The sequence below is a fragment of the Oreochromis aureus genome, linkage group 4 (genome assembly GCF_013358895.1).
Source record: "Oreochromis aureus strain Israel breed Guangdong linkage group 4, ZZ_aureus, whole genome shotgun sequence".
In the NCBI taxonomy this organism is placed as follows: Eukaryota; Metazoa; Chordata; class Actinopteri; order Cichliformes; family Cichlidae; genus Oreochromis; species Oreochromis aureus.
Window position 1 is genome coordinate 35,532,704 of NC_052945.1, and position 14,813 is coordinate 35,547,516.

At 41.7% G+C, this 14,813-nt stretch overlaps 1 protein-coding gene across 1 annotated transcript in view; it reads left to right on the top strand.

Moving 5' to 3' along the window:
- The first annotated feature begins 3,322 nt into the window (after positions 1 to 3,322).
- LOC120439728 (RNA binding protein fox-1 homolog 1-like) overlaps positions 3,323 to 14,813 on the top strand; it is a 122,182-nt gene continuing 110,691 nt past the window's right edge. Inside the window, exon 1 of the mRNA XM_039610648.1 lies at positions 3,323 to 3,613. Coding sequence (XP_039466582.1) covers positions 3,362 to 3,613 — 252 coding nt within the window. The 5' untranslated portion in view covers positions 3,323 to 3,361. The remainder of the gene's footprint in view (positions 3,614 to 14,813) is intronic.

The window sequence follows — 14,813 nt, forward strand, 5'->3', positions numbered from 1 at the left end:
ATTATTAGTTTGAATACCCTAAAGATAAGCTCTAATTTAATTTAACCTTTTGTTTATTACACTTTATTCCTCTTGCATTTATATGCATTCAGTTGGGTCTGTATCCAGCCCTTTTTAGACTTTGATCTCTAATCTTTTATTTTATATAGTTTTATACACAAAGTACAACAAATACAGCTTTCAATCCCTTGGCACGCTCGACTCGGGAGAGGGTGGTCACATGCCCTTCTACTTCTGCTAAACAGAAGCGATGTGACTTTTATGAGATAAAACTCAACCTTTTTCCCTTGTCGCCAAGTCGTGAACTGAAAACTGTTACACAGAACTAGTCTGGTCCACTAAGACCACAACGTGACTTAGTTCTCCAAAGTAAACACACACACACACACACACACAGTTTTGAACGCGCAGTTGCTATTTAACTTCCAGGAATATTTCACGGCTATTCCTCAGCCTAAGTACTTATTATCTGTGGAGAGTCAATCCACCAGAATTTTCCAGAGATACTTTCGGCTATCTCAACAACCAATCCAATTCATTCAGTCTCGGGTGAATGTGCCTAGACTCTTTTATTTCAGGCCTATTTTATTCTGTCTAATCGCATAGACATTTCACAATGGAGTCGTTTCTTACCCCTCCTGGAATCTCTGGAGTAGTGTTGAGGTCACTCACTGGATCCCACCCCCGTGGCCCGGGGCTAAAGTCACCGACCTAGACCCGAATTTCACATCCTAGGTTTTTTATCCTCCTCTCGGAGGGCTGTCGACAGTCTTATGGTGCCGGGTTCCCACGACGTCAGGATGCAGTGTGGACCTCAGGTTAGGGAGTCACGAACAAATTATTCGATATATTTTCCTCCTGTGCTCGAAGGACCAAAAATGTTAAGAGAAAACTCAGGAGGCAAGAAACACAGACTCAGCGCTTTTTACATGTACATGGGCGGTGCCCCGACACAGTCTCCACACAGCGACGTGTATGAGACGAGTCACAGAGGATTCGCGCCGGGGCATCAGCTTGTTCTTTATTATATAGTCAGACAGCTTGCATTCCATTCTTGGGTGGAGCATACAAAGAGAAACAACTCCCTATATGTAAACTGAAGATATGTGAGTTCGTTGGCCATATCAGGGTTTGTCCAGCAGCTTCCTCATGCAGTGATCACACTAATGTCACACACACACTAAGTTTAAATGAAGCTAAACACTATAAGAGCACAAACACTTTAAAACAGTAAAATAAATTTCCTTTAACAACCCACTATTTTATGATGTCTTGGCTAACAATGTTTACAAGTGGCCATAGACTGAGCTGCTATGTACATATATAGAAGGAAAGATCAAACAACAGGAGGGAATGTTAAGGGATTTTATTAGGATTTTAGGATCTTAGGATTTTTATTATGTTATGCTTGAAAGTACATTTCATTATCTAGATGTGTTTGCTCTTTTAGTATTCAGCTTAAATAGAGAAGTTACGCTCTGTTCAACAGGAAGCCTGCATGCAGCACAGTTCTATTTTATCTCTTCCTGTACATGCTACACGAATATGCTTGGGGTATAAATAAAGCCTGACAACTGTTCCAGGGTGTGAGTCTCCGTGAGTCTCACCCGTGTACATGTTAACCTGTCTGAGTGTCTTTATTCTGACCTGAGTTGCAATACAGGAAAACTCCTGACAAGTTTCTTCTGACTATCCAGGGAACTAGACGGAAAAACAGAGGTGACCGAGCTTTTGCAATTGCTGTAGCCAAACTCTGGAACAGTCTGCCCCTTCACATTAGGTCGTCGCCAACACTCGACAGTTTTAAAACCCGGTTGGAAACACATTTGTACTCTCTAGCTTTCAATTATGACGAGTCTTTTATAGTAATTACTATGTATGTTTACTATTTTATCTCTACAGCACTTTGGCTCAACCTGTGTTGTTTTTAAATGTGCTTATAAATAAATTTGATTTGATTTGATTGTGTGTAGGTCCCAGGATCAAACCTCTGTCTGCTGGGACATAGCAGAGCATTGCAGTCTTTGTGGGAGACCAAAATATGGAGATGGAGAAGTCCATCCTGTAACTGTTTCAACCATCTCCTCTTCACTCTTACCTTCAGATGAGTCAGACTCTAGCTGGTCTTTTTCTGCCTCTGAGGCCTCCTCCATGTCAGCCTTATAGTCCTCAGGATGAGGCGCCATCTTCATACTCGAGTGCAAAATTATTTCAAGAGCGCCCTGTGTGCTGTAAAGTCGTGCCATCTAAAAAGTGACTACTTCAACACTACTGCTCATACCTCTAACCATTTATAATACAGTGTGGCAGTGAGAAAACACTTAGAGGTGGACATCACACACTCACACATTATCCAACATCAGTGGCACTCACTTATCATTTCAGCAGCAAGGCACCCTTGCAGAAAACAGAAAAAAGTGTGAAATTTTGCTGCAAAATGTAGTGCTACGGGGTGGAAAAGTACACAAAAAACCCCAAACAATTTTGTGTTGCTTACTTTGTAGAGGGGCACTTAACCACACCTAAAAAGTAAAAGTACCGTCAAGGGTTAAAGTGAGTTTCAGCAGATCAGAAAACCCCAAGATGTGTGGAGGGAAAAGAATCACAAGTCACAGACATTTCTAACGTGAGCTTCGACAGGTTTTCTTAGTGTACAGGCTGTGATCAGCTGACCTGCTGGTCTTTGTGGATTTATGCAACTGAATTCAACAAGAACAGTCAGCAGATTCACAAGTGTGTAACTTGTGCAGTAGTCAGCAGTCCTACATATTTGTTTAATATGTGCATTGAAGGACATGTCCTGGTCAAAAATGACTCCAAGGTTCCTCACAGTGTTACTGGAGGCCAAGGTAATGCCATCCAGAGTAAGAATCTGCTTAGATACCATATTTCTAAGATTTTCAGGGCCGAGTACAATAACCTCAGTTTGATCTGAATTAAGAAGCAGAAAGTTAGCGGCCATCCAGGTCTTTATGTCTTTAAGACATTCCTGCAGTTTAACTAATTGGTGTGTGTTACCTGGCTTCGTGGATAGATAGAGCTGCGTGTCATCTGCATAGCAGTGAAAATGTATGCTATGTCTTCTGATGATACTGCCTAAGGGAAATAGAACTATCCATTTTTTTTTACTTTTCAAAAGTTTTTGTATCTTAATGACCTTGTAGTACCATATCACCCTATTAGAGCACTTCGCTCTCACACTGCAGGCTTACTTGTTGTTCCTAGAGTATTTAAAAGTAGAATGGGAGGGAGAGCCAATCATATTGAATTTAATTAAATTGAGTTGGTCCTCTGAAGTAAAAACCACGTCTCTTTTCTCATACAGGCTAACCAGGACTTGCCAGCTCCCCCAGACCCATCCATGGCCCAGGCTTTCCCATCAGCCCCATTTGCTCCCACACCCCAGAGTAGCATTCTAGCTGACTTTACAGCTTCACATGCCCATCCACATCAACACTCTCACCCACACCAGAACCCGGCAGCACCACAGGACTACACTGGGGTCCAGGGTTCCATCAGTGACTGTCCACTCAACATGTACCAGTCCTCACAGAACCACAATGAGCAAAGTGGATCAGACTCTGTCAGTCAGACAGTAACCGGCACAGCCACAGTAAGTCTTCAAAGAAGGTGTTTACATATTTCGTTCATTATACTTTCAATTTCATTTCAGTTATATTTATACACCTGCCTTTAATCAATCACATCCATTACAAACCAGAATCAATGAGACAAGACAAAATATACTTTATCCAAAGGTTTTAAAGCACCCAAAGCATTAAACACAACTTATAACAAAATAACATGAAATGTATAAACACAGAATGGATAACTGGGTGCAGTGACTTCATGGATTTTGCCAGTGTCTCAGTCCTGCCAGATCACAGCCTCTGTATCTAAAAACTGTTGTTGTTGTTATATCCCCAGTGTGATTTAAAGGTTTGTCCGAGGTTTTTTGTTTGTTTCTCTCCTTCCAGTCTTCAGTGTGAGTTATATTATTGACATAATATCTGTGTAAACACACCACATCTATAGGTAGGTTTGATAAACAAATCTTTTCATAGCCAGAACGTTCCTTACACAAGGTTGGAATATTCATCTTACCTTCTATAATATCAGTATAATATTTATAATATCAATCGGATGATCAGTTTTACAGACTTAACATCACTAAAGTTGTCTGTAATGCTATTAAGCAGACTGGGGAACAACCTGCAACCTCCAGGGTTCAGAATGTTGATGTTAGACTCTGTTTTAATTCAGGGTTATGGTGACATTTAAGTTGTTGTTTTGTGTGACTGCACACTGCCCATCAGAGGACACTCAGTAAGCTGCACAGCAGAAGTTTCAATCCAGTTTTATCTATGTGTCACCAAATTACAACAACAGTCACCTGGAAGTAAAACGGTTAGTCACAAAAATTGTAACATTTTCATTTTAGTTACTATTGCACCTTCTTTTTTCAGTCCTTTTACATCTATGACAAAGTGTGTAAGAAATTGTTATGACTGGCCCAGAGTTTTTCTGGGCCAGTCATAACAACCTGAAGGGTTGGGCTTAAAATGATTAACCAATGCAAACACTTGGTGGTGAACAGAAGATGGCAACAAACAAACAAAACAAAGGAAAAACAATGTGGTGCACAAACTCTTGAAAGGGGATCTTAATGTCACAGAGCACATGCTGTGCATTATTATGTAGGCATTAATAAATAAGAACTTAAGAAAAACGTGACACTCTTAATTTCTTAAGAAGCATGAAGACAGATTGGTCTTTACCCAGAACTGGAAATTATGCTTGTGGCTGAACCATTGTACAAAAGCCTCAAAAATCATAGAGTGCATGAGGCTGTTAGCCCTGTTGTCCAGCATTAAACTTACTTTAATGTGTCAGTAAAGGGTGACTTGCCCTTCTAGACCACGTGTAATGACCCCATATTGGGGTCGTGGATTTGACACGTTCCTGCCCCAAGTGGAGGAGTTCAAGTATCTCGGGGTCTTGTTCGCGAGTGATGGGAGAAGGGAGCCGGAGATCGACAGACGGATTGGTGCTGCGGCTGCAGTGATGCGGACGCTGCACCGGTCCGTCGTGGTGAAGAGGGAGCTGAGTGTAAAAGCGAAGCTCTCAATTTACCGGTCGATCTACGTCCCGACCTCACCTATGGCCACGAGCTGTGGGTAGTGACCGAAAAGAACGAGATCGCGGATACAAGCGGCAGAAATGAGCTTCCTCCGAGGGTGGTGGCTGGCCTATCCCTTAGAGATAGGGTGAGAAGTTCGACCCATCCGGGAGGGGCTCAGAGTAGAGCCGCTGCTCCTCCACATCGAAAGGAGCCAGTTGAGGTGGTTCGGGCATCTGACAAGGATGCCCCTGGGCGCCTCCTGGGTGAGGTGTTCGGGCATGTCCCACCGGGAGGAGGCCCAGGGGCAGACCCAGGACGCGCTGGAGAGATTATATCTCTCGGCTGGCCTGGGAACGCCTTGGTGTTCCCCGGATGAGCTGGAGGAGGTGGCTGGGGAGAGGAGGTCTGGGCTTCTCTGCTTAGGCTGCTGCCCCCGCGACCCGACTTCGGATAAAGCGGATGAGGATGGATGGATGGATGGATGGATGGATGGATTTGACACCTTAAGGTTTTGAAAGTGGGGATATGTGCTCCTGGTGAGCATAAGATTTCTGATAACAGCATCTCAGTTATAACTGAAATTCAAAATGTTTTCGGAAGTATGACTTTTAAGGTACAACAAGGCTGAGAAGATGAGGGGATGGTTTACTACTACTATAAAAACACAAGTCTTAATCTTTAATCTTCCAAGTTTATCTTTCTGTTCTGGTTTTAGAGTCGGTGTTTATTGAATAATACTTTGGGGATCATCCTGTTGTGGTAGTGGAGAGAAAAGGTTACGATGTGAGAGACAACAGCATTATACAATCACTAATGTTATGGCTGTATCAGCAAATTTAAGAAATAAACCTGTTATGAAATTTTAAATGAGAAAAGAAAGAGTTTTGAGTTAATAATTTTTTCCATAACTAACCAGGAGTTCCAGTCAGCTTTATACTGATATGCTAAAGTTCTCTAACAACCATTTGTACACCGGTAGTAATTACTCTTGTTTGGGTTTTTTGTCTGTTTTAAATTTGTGCACTATTTCTTCATTTTTGTATTTTATTAATATATCTGTGATTCACTTTTTCTTGCTGACCTTGTGCTGCTGTAACATGTGAATATCCCCAGTGTGGGATTAATAAAGTCTGTGTCTATGCCAAAAGTGAACTTTAAACTCCTTTTATAATTTACCTGTCAACATTTCAGATTTGCAGTGTGACATGTGTATGTGGCATGTTTTCACCATTTGTAAGCCAGAAGAGTGACCACTCTTGAAGCCTGCACAGTACTAGTACTACTACAGCTGTTACTGCTACTGCACAAGGGCCTCAGAGGGACATATGGCAGCAAGGGTTAGGGGTCAGACACCTAGGGGCTGCAGGTTGGGAGTTGGGGCTACTGTAAAAGATTCTAACATCCAGATGCTACGCCGTGTTGCAGCTGATACAGAGCCATAAACTACCCCCATTGTTTAGAAGTGATTACCAATATTCTGTTTGTTTTTTTAGAGACACAGAGAGTGAAACATGGGTCAGCCCCGATTTTGGCACTGAATGTTTGTGACAGTGTTAATAAAGCCTGCAAGTTCCTGCATTTATACTGGAGAGCAAAGAAACATTAGACAATGCTTGTACTACTGAAAATCACTTTATCCATAAAAACCACGTAAACAGACATGAAGAAGAATGTGTTTGTAAGACTAACAGTAACCACTGAGAACTGTTTCTGCTATTGATACAGCTTGTGTTGATAACCCTGAATGATTCTTGGTCACAACATTTGAAAGGTCATTTTACTCCACACACTTTTGCAAAATCACATAGTTCGAACATAAAATCCCAGAATAATTAGTATTTGAGATTGCTGCAGCAACATCATTAAAGAAAAATATCTTTCCATGTCACTGTGCTTTCATTTGAAAATATAAAATGTTAAAGTTTTTAATATAAAACATAAAAACAGCAAAAATTTAAGACATTAAAGACGTCCTGATGATGTCTCAATTCATCGGTGTTTCCATCTGAGAGTCTACAGGGCGAACACTGAAGTTGGGTTTTAGAAATACAAGATGGTAACAGGACACATGTTAACTTTGACCACACTAACGTCTAGTTTAAGGTGAGAGAAGTAAATGCATCACAGAAGCTAAAAGGAGCTGCTTCTGCCGACATTAGTTCAAACAAGTGATTTTGGATAAGACCCATCAGATGGGCCACATCATCTAACGAGACTCAAACAGAACCTGGAACATGGAAAAGTGTTCACAAAACAGTTTTGGAAAACTTACACAACTTTACCTTTTCCACAGTGCCTGTATGCCTCAGCCAAAACTTTGTGCTTTTCACCATTGAGGTGGGGTTAAAAATGGTTCTTTGGCAGTTCATCAAAAATATCTGAAAGGGGATGTTTTAAGTGGAAAAACGCCTGAATGTGGTGAGGGGACCAGCAACACTGAGTTGTGGGGCAGCTGGTAAGGACTCCGCGCTTCACTCTTCACAAGGCTGTGGATTCGGCTCATTGGTCAGATCAAAACCGTCCCCTGGTCTCTCAGTGGATGAAGCGAGAGCCCGCCTCTCTGAAATGACTTTATTTACGGTCTGGGAGGAGTTTGAGATTGCAGCTGGGGTTACAGTCAGGGGGATATTTCCAGTAGGTGAAAGTCAGGCAAGCGAGAACTTCCAGTCACTCGGTGTCACTGGGGTTGGGTGAAGGTGTGTGTGTGTGTGTTGGTGCGGGGGGGGACAGCTGTTTCAAATATATCAGGTTAAAACCGGCCTCCTCCGCTCTCTGATTGGTCAGAGCCAGAGCCGGCGTTTCTGAAATTGCTTTACTGATCAGTGGTTTTTCTCTGTAGTAAAGGGTAGGGCCACCTCTATTTTAAATTGCCGTATTGGTGGATCAGGGAGGAGTCCCACCTCGGGGGTCACACCGTGAGTAAGAGAGAATGTTACTTTGCCCACACCGGCTGCTGTGTGACTCTCTCGGGAATGGTCGCTCCGGTACAATCATCTCACGCTGAGGTGGAGCATTTGTAATTCTAACTGTGATTCTGATTTTCCTTTTTTGCATTAAACAAACACAAATAAAATGAGTTAAAGCTTTCCAAGCTCCCCCCATCTTCACTGTTACAAAAGCACCGGCTTAAGTAAGAACAACCTTTTTACTATGGTTTAACACTTTTTCAAACACGCACACACACAGGTTGCCAAAAACAGTCTAAAAAGGTGGAATACTTTGTCTAAAAAGTAAATTTTTTGGCTTAAAATGCCAACAGCACACCATTATGAATTATTCCAGTGTTGGGAAGATGTATTCCACTACAGATTACAAATTACATGCCCCAAAATGTGTTTTTGTAACGTATTCCGTTACGTTACTCAATGAGAGTAATGTATTCTGAATACTTTGGATTACTTAATATACAGGGTGGGCCATTTATATGGATACGCCATAATAAAATGGGAATGGTTGGTGATATTAAAGTCCTGTTTGTGGCACATTAGTATATGTGAGGGGGCAAACTCCTCAAGATGGGTGGTGACCATGGTGGCCATTTAGAAGTTGGCCATCTTGGATACAACTTTTGTTTTTTCAATAGGAAGAGGGCCATGTGACACATCAAACTTATTGGTAATGTCACAAGAAAAACAATGGTGTGCTTGGTTTGGATGTAACTTTATTCTTTCATGAGTTATTTACAAGTTACTCTTTGTTCACAGCCATTGACATGTCGAAGAGGTTAACACGTGAGGAGCGGATCGAAATTGTGTTGATATCTGGTGAACGCAGTAACCGGGTCATTGCAGCAGATTTCAATGCAAGACACCCTACTAGACCACCCATCTCCCATGCTACAGTTAGCAAACTGCTTGCTTAGTTTCGTGAAACTGGTTCAGTGTTGGATTTGCCAAAATGTGGACACAAGAAAACTGTCACTAATGAAGAAACATCAGTGGCTGTCCTAGCTTCATTCAGCAAGAGCCCACAGCGTAGCACTCGCCGCATGTCACTGGAGAGTGGCATTAGTCTAACATCCCTTCGGCGGATATTAGCTACTCACAAATGGCACCCTTACAAACTCCAGCTACTGCAGCATCTCAATGAGGATGACCCAGATCGGCGTACAGAATTTGCAGAAAGGGCAAAACAAAAATTGGAACAGGACCCTCAGTTCACGCAGAAGATTTTGTTCAGTGATGAGGCAAACTTTTATGTGAATGGTGAAGTTAACAAACAAAACCACCGCTATTGGTCTGACACTAACCCACATTGGATGGATCCCTCCAAGACAGTTGGAACAACAAAAGTGATGGTTTGGTGTGGTATATGGGGTACAACGATAGTGGGTCCATTCTTCATCAATGGAAACCTCAAGGCCACTGGATATTTGAAATTGCTACATGATGATGTGTTTCCCTCTTTATGCACTGAAGCTGGCACAAGTTTTTCCAGCAAGATGGTGTACCACCACATTATGGGTGCCAGGTCCGAGCATTCCTAGATGAACAGTTTCCTGGAAAGTGGATTGGTCGTCGTGGGCCAGTTGAATGGCCCCCGAGGTCTCCCGATCTGACCCCCTTAGACTTTTATCTTTGGGGTCATCTGAAGGCAATTGTCTATGGTGTGAAGATACGAGATGTGCAGCACCTGAAACTATGGATACTGGATGCCTGTGCTGGCATTTCTCCTGCGGTGTTGTTAACAGTGTGAAGAGTGGGAGAAGAGGGTTGCATTGACATTCCAACACAATGGGCAGCACATTGAACACATTTTATAAGTGGTCAGAAACTTGTAAATAACTCATGAAAGAATAAAGTTACATTGAAACCAAGCACACCATTGTTTTTCTTGTGACATTACCAATACGTTTGATGTGTCACATGGCCCGCTTCCTATTGAAAAAACAAAAGTTGTGTCCAAGATGGCCAACTTCTAAGTGGCCACCATGGTCACCACCCATCTTGAGGAGTTTGCCCCCTCACATATACTAATGTGCCACAAATAGGACTTTAATATCACCAACCATTCCCATGTTATTACGGTGTATCCATATAAATGACCCACCCTGTATTATCATGCTTTTTACAACTATGAATGTACTACTGCTGTGTGATTTATTACTATTACTGAAGGTTACTCGCCATACCAATACCAACTAGATGTTTAAATCTTAATATAAAATGAGTAACAGTGGGGTGGACATTAGGTAAGGCTGCACTTTTTGCAGCGATCTCGTATAGAAAACTATTCCGCGCGTATATAAAACAGGTCCGCGGCTCAAACCATAGTAAAGGGACCTCTGGCTAATATGTCGGGTTTGTGTCGGGCTCGTAGCCGAAAACTAGCTTTACTAGCTTACTTACAACTGGACTACACTGCCCATGAGGTTACATTCTTAAGGGCTATGCCTGTAAAACTCTCCCCATTGCCTTCATATTAAATAATTTTTTGAACAATAATTTAAAAAAATATTTCTTCACGTCATTATGCGGCCGCAAGTAGAGGTGACATGGGCCGTGAGATTGAGACACAGGCATTAGAGCCTCTTAATGCGTGTTTTGTTTGGGTTTCCACCGGCGTGGAATTACCAAAAATAGAGAGAGCATAGCCTAACATATGAAACAGGAAAAGACCGCCATGTAATCCATTTATTTCAACAAAGTAACTGTATTCTGAATACCACCTTTTTAAACGGTAACTGTAACTGAATACAGTTACTCATATTTTGTATTTTAAATACATAATGCCGGTACATGTACTCCATTACTCCCCAACACTGATTATTCCGTAGTTTTAATTTCTATCTCAAACATCCTAATCATCATCCTAGTTCAAATCCAAAGGAGACTTGACTTCATCTACATAAACCACACAATATTTGATTCTACAGTTGGTAGTCCATCATCATAAATGGGTTGCTACCTGGAAATGTGATTTTCAAATGTTTAATTTTTGAAAACTTTGATAATCTACTTTATCAGAATTATAGCTCTTGTTTAAGTGCTGGCACTTGGAATTGCTTTGTAGTGATTTATTTGCTACAGCCCCCTTGTCACGGTTCTGAGTCTGTGGACTCAGTGTTTTTCTGTTTGTAATAGTTATCTTTGATTTCATGATGTGTTTTGATTCTCTTGGGTTTGATTTCTGTCGCTAGTATTCCTAACTCTCTAGTTCCTTGGCATTTCTTGTGTTCTCCTTCTTAGGTCGTGGTTCTGTGTTACTTCTGTTAGTATACAGTCATTTCTGTCAGTGTGTCTCTTGTTCTGTCACTGTATCCCCTAGTTTAGTCCATGTCTGTTCAGTTTCCTGTTTTACTTTGAAAGTCTGTGTACTATGTCAATGTGTTGAGTTTTGCCTCCCCTTGTCTTGTCATGTCCAATGAGTCCCAGCTGTGCTCTCCTCCTGTTTCACATTCCCTAATCACCTCAGTATGTATTTAAGCCCTGTGTTTTTCCCTGCCAGTTGTTGCGTCCTCCACGTTTGTTGTGTGTGTATTCTTCGTCGTCTACCTTCAGGTTAGCGTCATTTGCATCTCCAGTCTAGTTAGTTTAAGTTGTTGTTTATGTATCGCCAAGTGTGTCTCACCAGCAAATAAAGCTGCCGTTTAAGTTAATGTTTTGTCTCCGAGTCCTGCACGTGGGTCCAGCCACTGACAGCCACACAACTCATCGTGACACCCCTACTGACTTACCTGTAGTCAGCCTGCAATCCACAGCCACCTTCTCTCCCTGTCTCTCCACACTGCACCAAGTCCTGCCCCCCTCCCCCACCCTTCACTTTCACTCTCAGAGACAGATGAGAAGACTCAGGGAAGTCTGCTGGACCAGATGGAGTGAGTCCCCGTGTCCTCAAGGGCTGTGCATCCCAGAATCTTTCAGGAAATTTTCATGATGAGCTTGAGCATACCGTGGAAGATGTCATGCGTCGCCAGTGGCTCCCAGGATTACAGACTTGTGGGACTGACTTTCCACGTCATGAAGACGCGGGAAAGACTCCTCCTTGACCCATTGCGACCTATAGTTAGGCCACATCAGGATCCCCTTCAGTTTGCTTACCAGCCCCACCTTGAAACTCAAGACGCCATCATCTACCTTCTCAGTTGTGTCTACGTCGATCTGGACCAGCCAGCGAGTTGTGTAAGGGTCATGACCCTCCTGGGTGATAAGCTGACAGTGATGCAGGTGGATGTATCTCTTGTTTCCTGGATTGCTGATTATGTGCATCTTTAACATTGTGTTAAAGATGCACATAATCAGGTGACAAGGTGATCAGGGGGACTGCAAGGGACCATGTGTTCCCCTTTGCTGTTCATTCTATACACGACAGATCCCCAGAATGTTGTCCAAGATAAAGACAATGCTGGACAATAACTTCCACCCAGTCTGTGACTTGCTGACCAGTTTATCCAAATACACCATTGAATGATACAGAAAATCATTTCTGCTTGTGGCTATCTCTCTATACAACTTCTCCATCCTATGCACAGTGTAATTGTTACACCCGATCCTGTGAAAATAACAAAATAACAGAGTTTTACAGTTTACAGTACAATGTCAGTCATATGCAGTGGTGGGAAAAAGTGTTTTCCCCCTTCCCAATTTCCTATCTTTTTGTATGTTTGTCACACTTTAATATGTCAGATCAGAACAAATTAAAACATTAGACAAAGATAACACAAGTAAACAGATAATTTCCTATTTAAGGTATTTATTATTAAGAGGAAAAAATCCAAATCTACATGGCCCTGTGTGGAAAGGTAATTGCCTCATGAAACTAATAATTGGTTGGACCCTTAGCAGCAACAACTGCAATCAAACATTTCTGATAACTGGCAGTGAGTCTTTCACAACACTTTGGAGGAATTTTTGCCCACTCATCTTGCAGAATTGTAATTCAGCCACATTGAAGGGTTTTTGAGCATGAACTGCCTTTAAAGGTTACGCTACAGCATCTCAACTAGATTCAGGGCAGGACTTTGACTAGGCCGCTGCAAAATCTTCATTTTGTTTTTTTGTAAGCCAGTCAGAGGTGGACTTGGTGTGTTTTGGATCATTGTCCTGGTGCATGAACATATGGGCGGACATTCTCCTTCAGGATGTTTTGGTAGACAGCATGGTTTCATTTATTACGGCAAGTCTTCCAGGTCCTGAAGTAGCAAAACAGCCCCAGACCGTCACCAGTGATGGGAATAACGGTGTTACAAGTAACGGCGTTACTTTTTTCAGTAACAAGTAATCTAACTAATTACTATTTCTATCGTTACAACGCCATTACCGTGACTAACAAGAAAATGTGGTGCGGTCGTGTTACTATTTTTCAACAAAAAGACGGTTGAAGCTGTCTTCAGCTTACCGCATCTTATATCAGCTGCACGGAAGTAGCTGTCTACGTAATTAATCTGGGTGCTACAGCTTTAAGCAGCTGCGTGCGCTCCCGCAGACGGCAATCACTTTCTGGCAGATGATCACTTTTTGGCACAACACCTGGAGCTAGGGGGCAAAACAATCGCATGAGTGCTGCTGTTTGACTGAGGAAGAATAAAGTAGTCGTGATAAGCCAATCACATGACCACTTCAAGATGACAAAGCAACAAGGTGATATATACCAGTTTTTAAATTGTGTTGATAGGCCACGTAAAACCAGAGTCATGATAAACAATATATACGCGGCGTTTTTTCCTGATTAGTTTCGTCACGTTTACTGTCTAAGGACAGAGCTAGCAAGCACTCTCTGCTTATGACCAAAAAATAAAAACAAACAAATAAAAAAACCCACCCCTTTTGTATTGGTGGAAGAATGTACCATGTCGACCAATCAAAAAATGATATGGCAACATGACATTTGGATGTTTAGGAAGAGGGGGAAGTTTTAGGAGTGACGGCAAGAGAGAGAGAGAAAAAGAGAGAGAGCGAGTTTTGAGATGTGAGAGATTTGTGATGTTTAGCGTGTTTGGAGTGTGTAGTTAATGTGTTGTCTTGTGTAGTTAGCGTGTAGTGTTGTGGATAGTTTTGTGTTGTGTGTCAGAACAACGAGGCGATTGCGGAATGAAAACAGGATGAGTGATACACCTGCTGCTGTCAGACCTGCAGGTGTCAGGCTGTGATGTTCTCCTTTATAGTGGACAGAGATATTTGGAGTGGCACAAATAATTTATGTGGCATCTTATTGAATGCAGAACAGCTGATTGTTATGTAACTAGTTTGAAATGGTTATTAAAAAAGGGTAAAAGGTAAATGGCTACAAATAACTTTGTTTGCAAAACTTGTGCATAGGATTTTAAAATTGACAATTTATATTTGCATTTAAAGTTATGAAAAGTGATTCAATAAACATGTTTGTGGTTGTTACAGTAAAAAATAACTTTTTCTACTCGGATTTTATGTTTTTTGTCTGATTTTAGATCAATTGTGTTAATACAGTATGTCAAAATGAAAACATCACTGTAAATTCAGATACAAAGACACAAAGTTAATAGTTTTTAAAGGTGAAATGTAGAGGGAAAATCAAAAATAGTTTAAAATGGCCAATTATGGACTTCCGGTAATGGCGTTTACTGAATAGACGTGTTTTAGGTCTGCTCCTCTACATGGTTCAGCATTTATCTGGCGAACCTACTTCTTTGAGATTTTGAATCCCAGTTTTGGATGTCTTTTGCCATTGTCGACTACCCAAGATCCAAAAAATGTCAAAGTCAAAGGGCAAACAA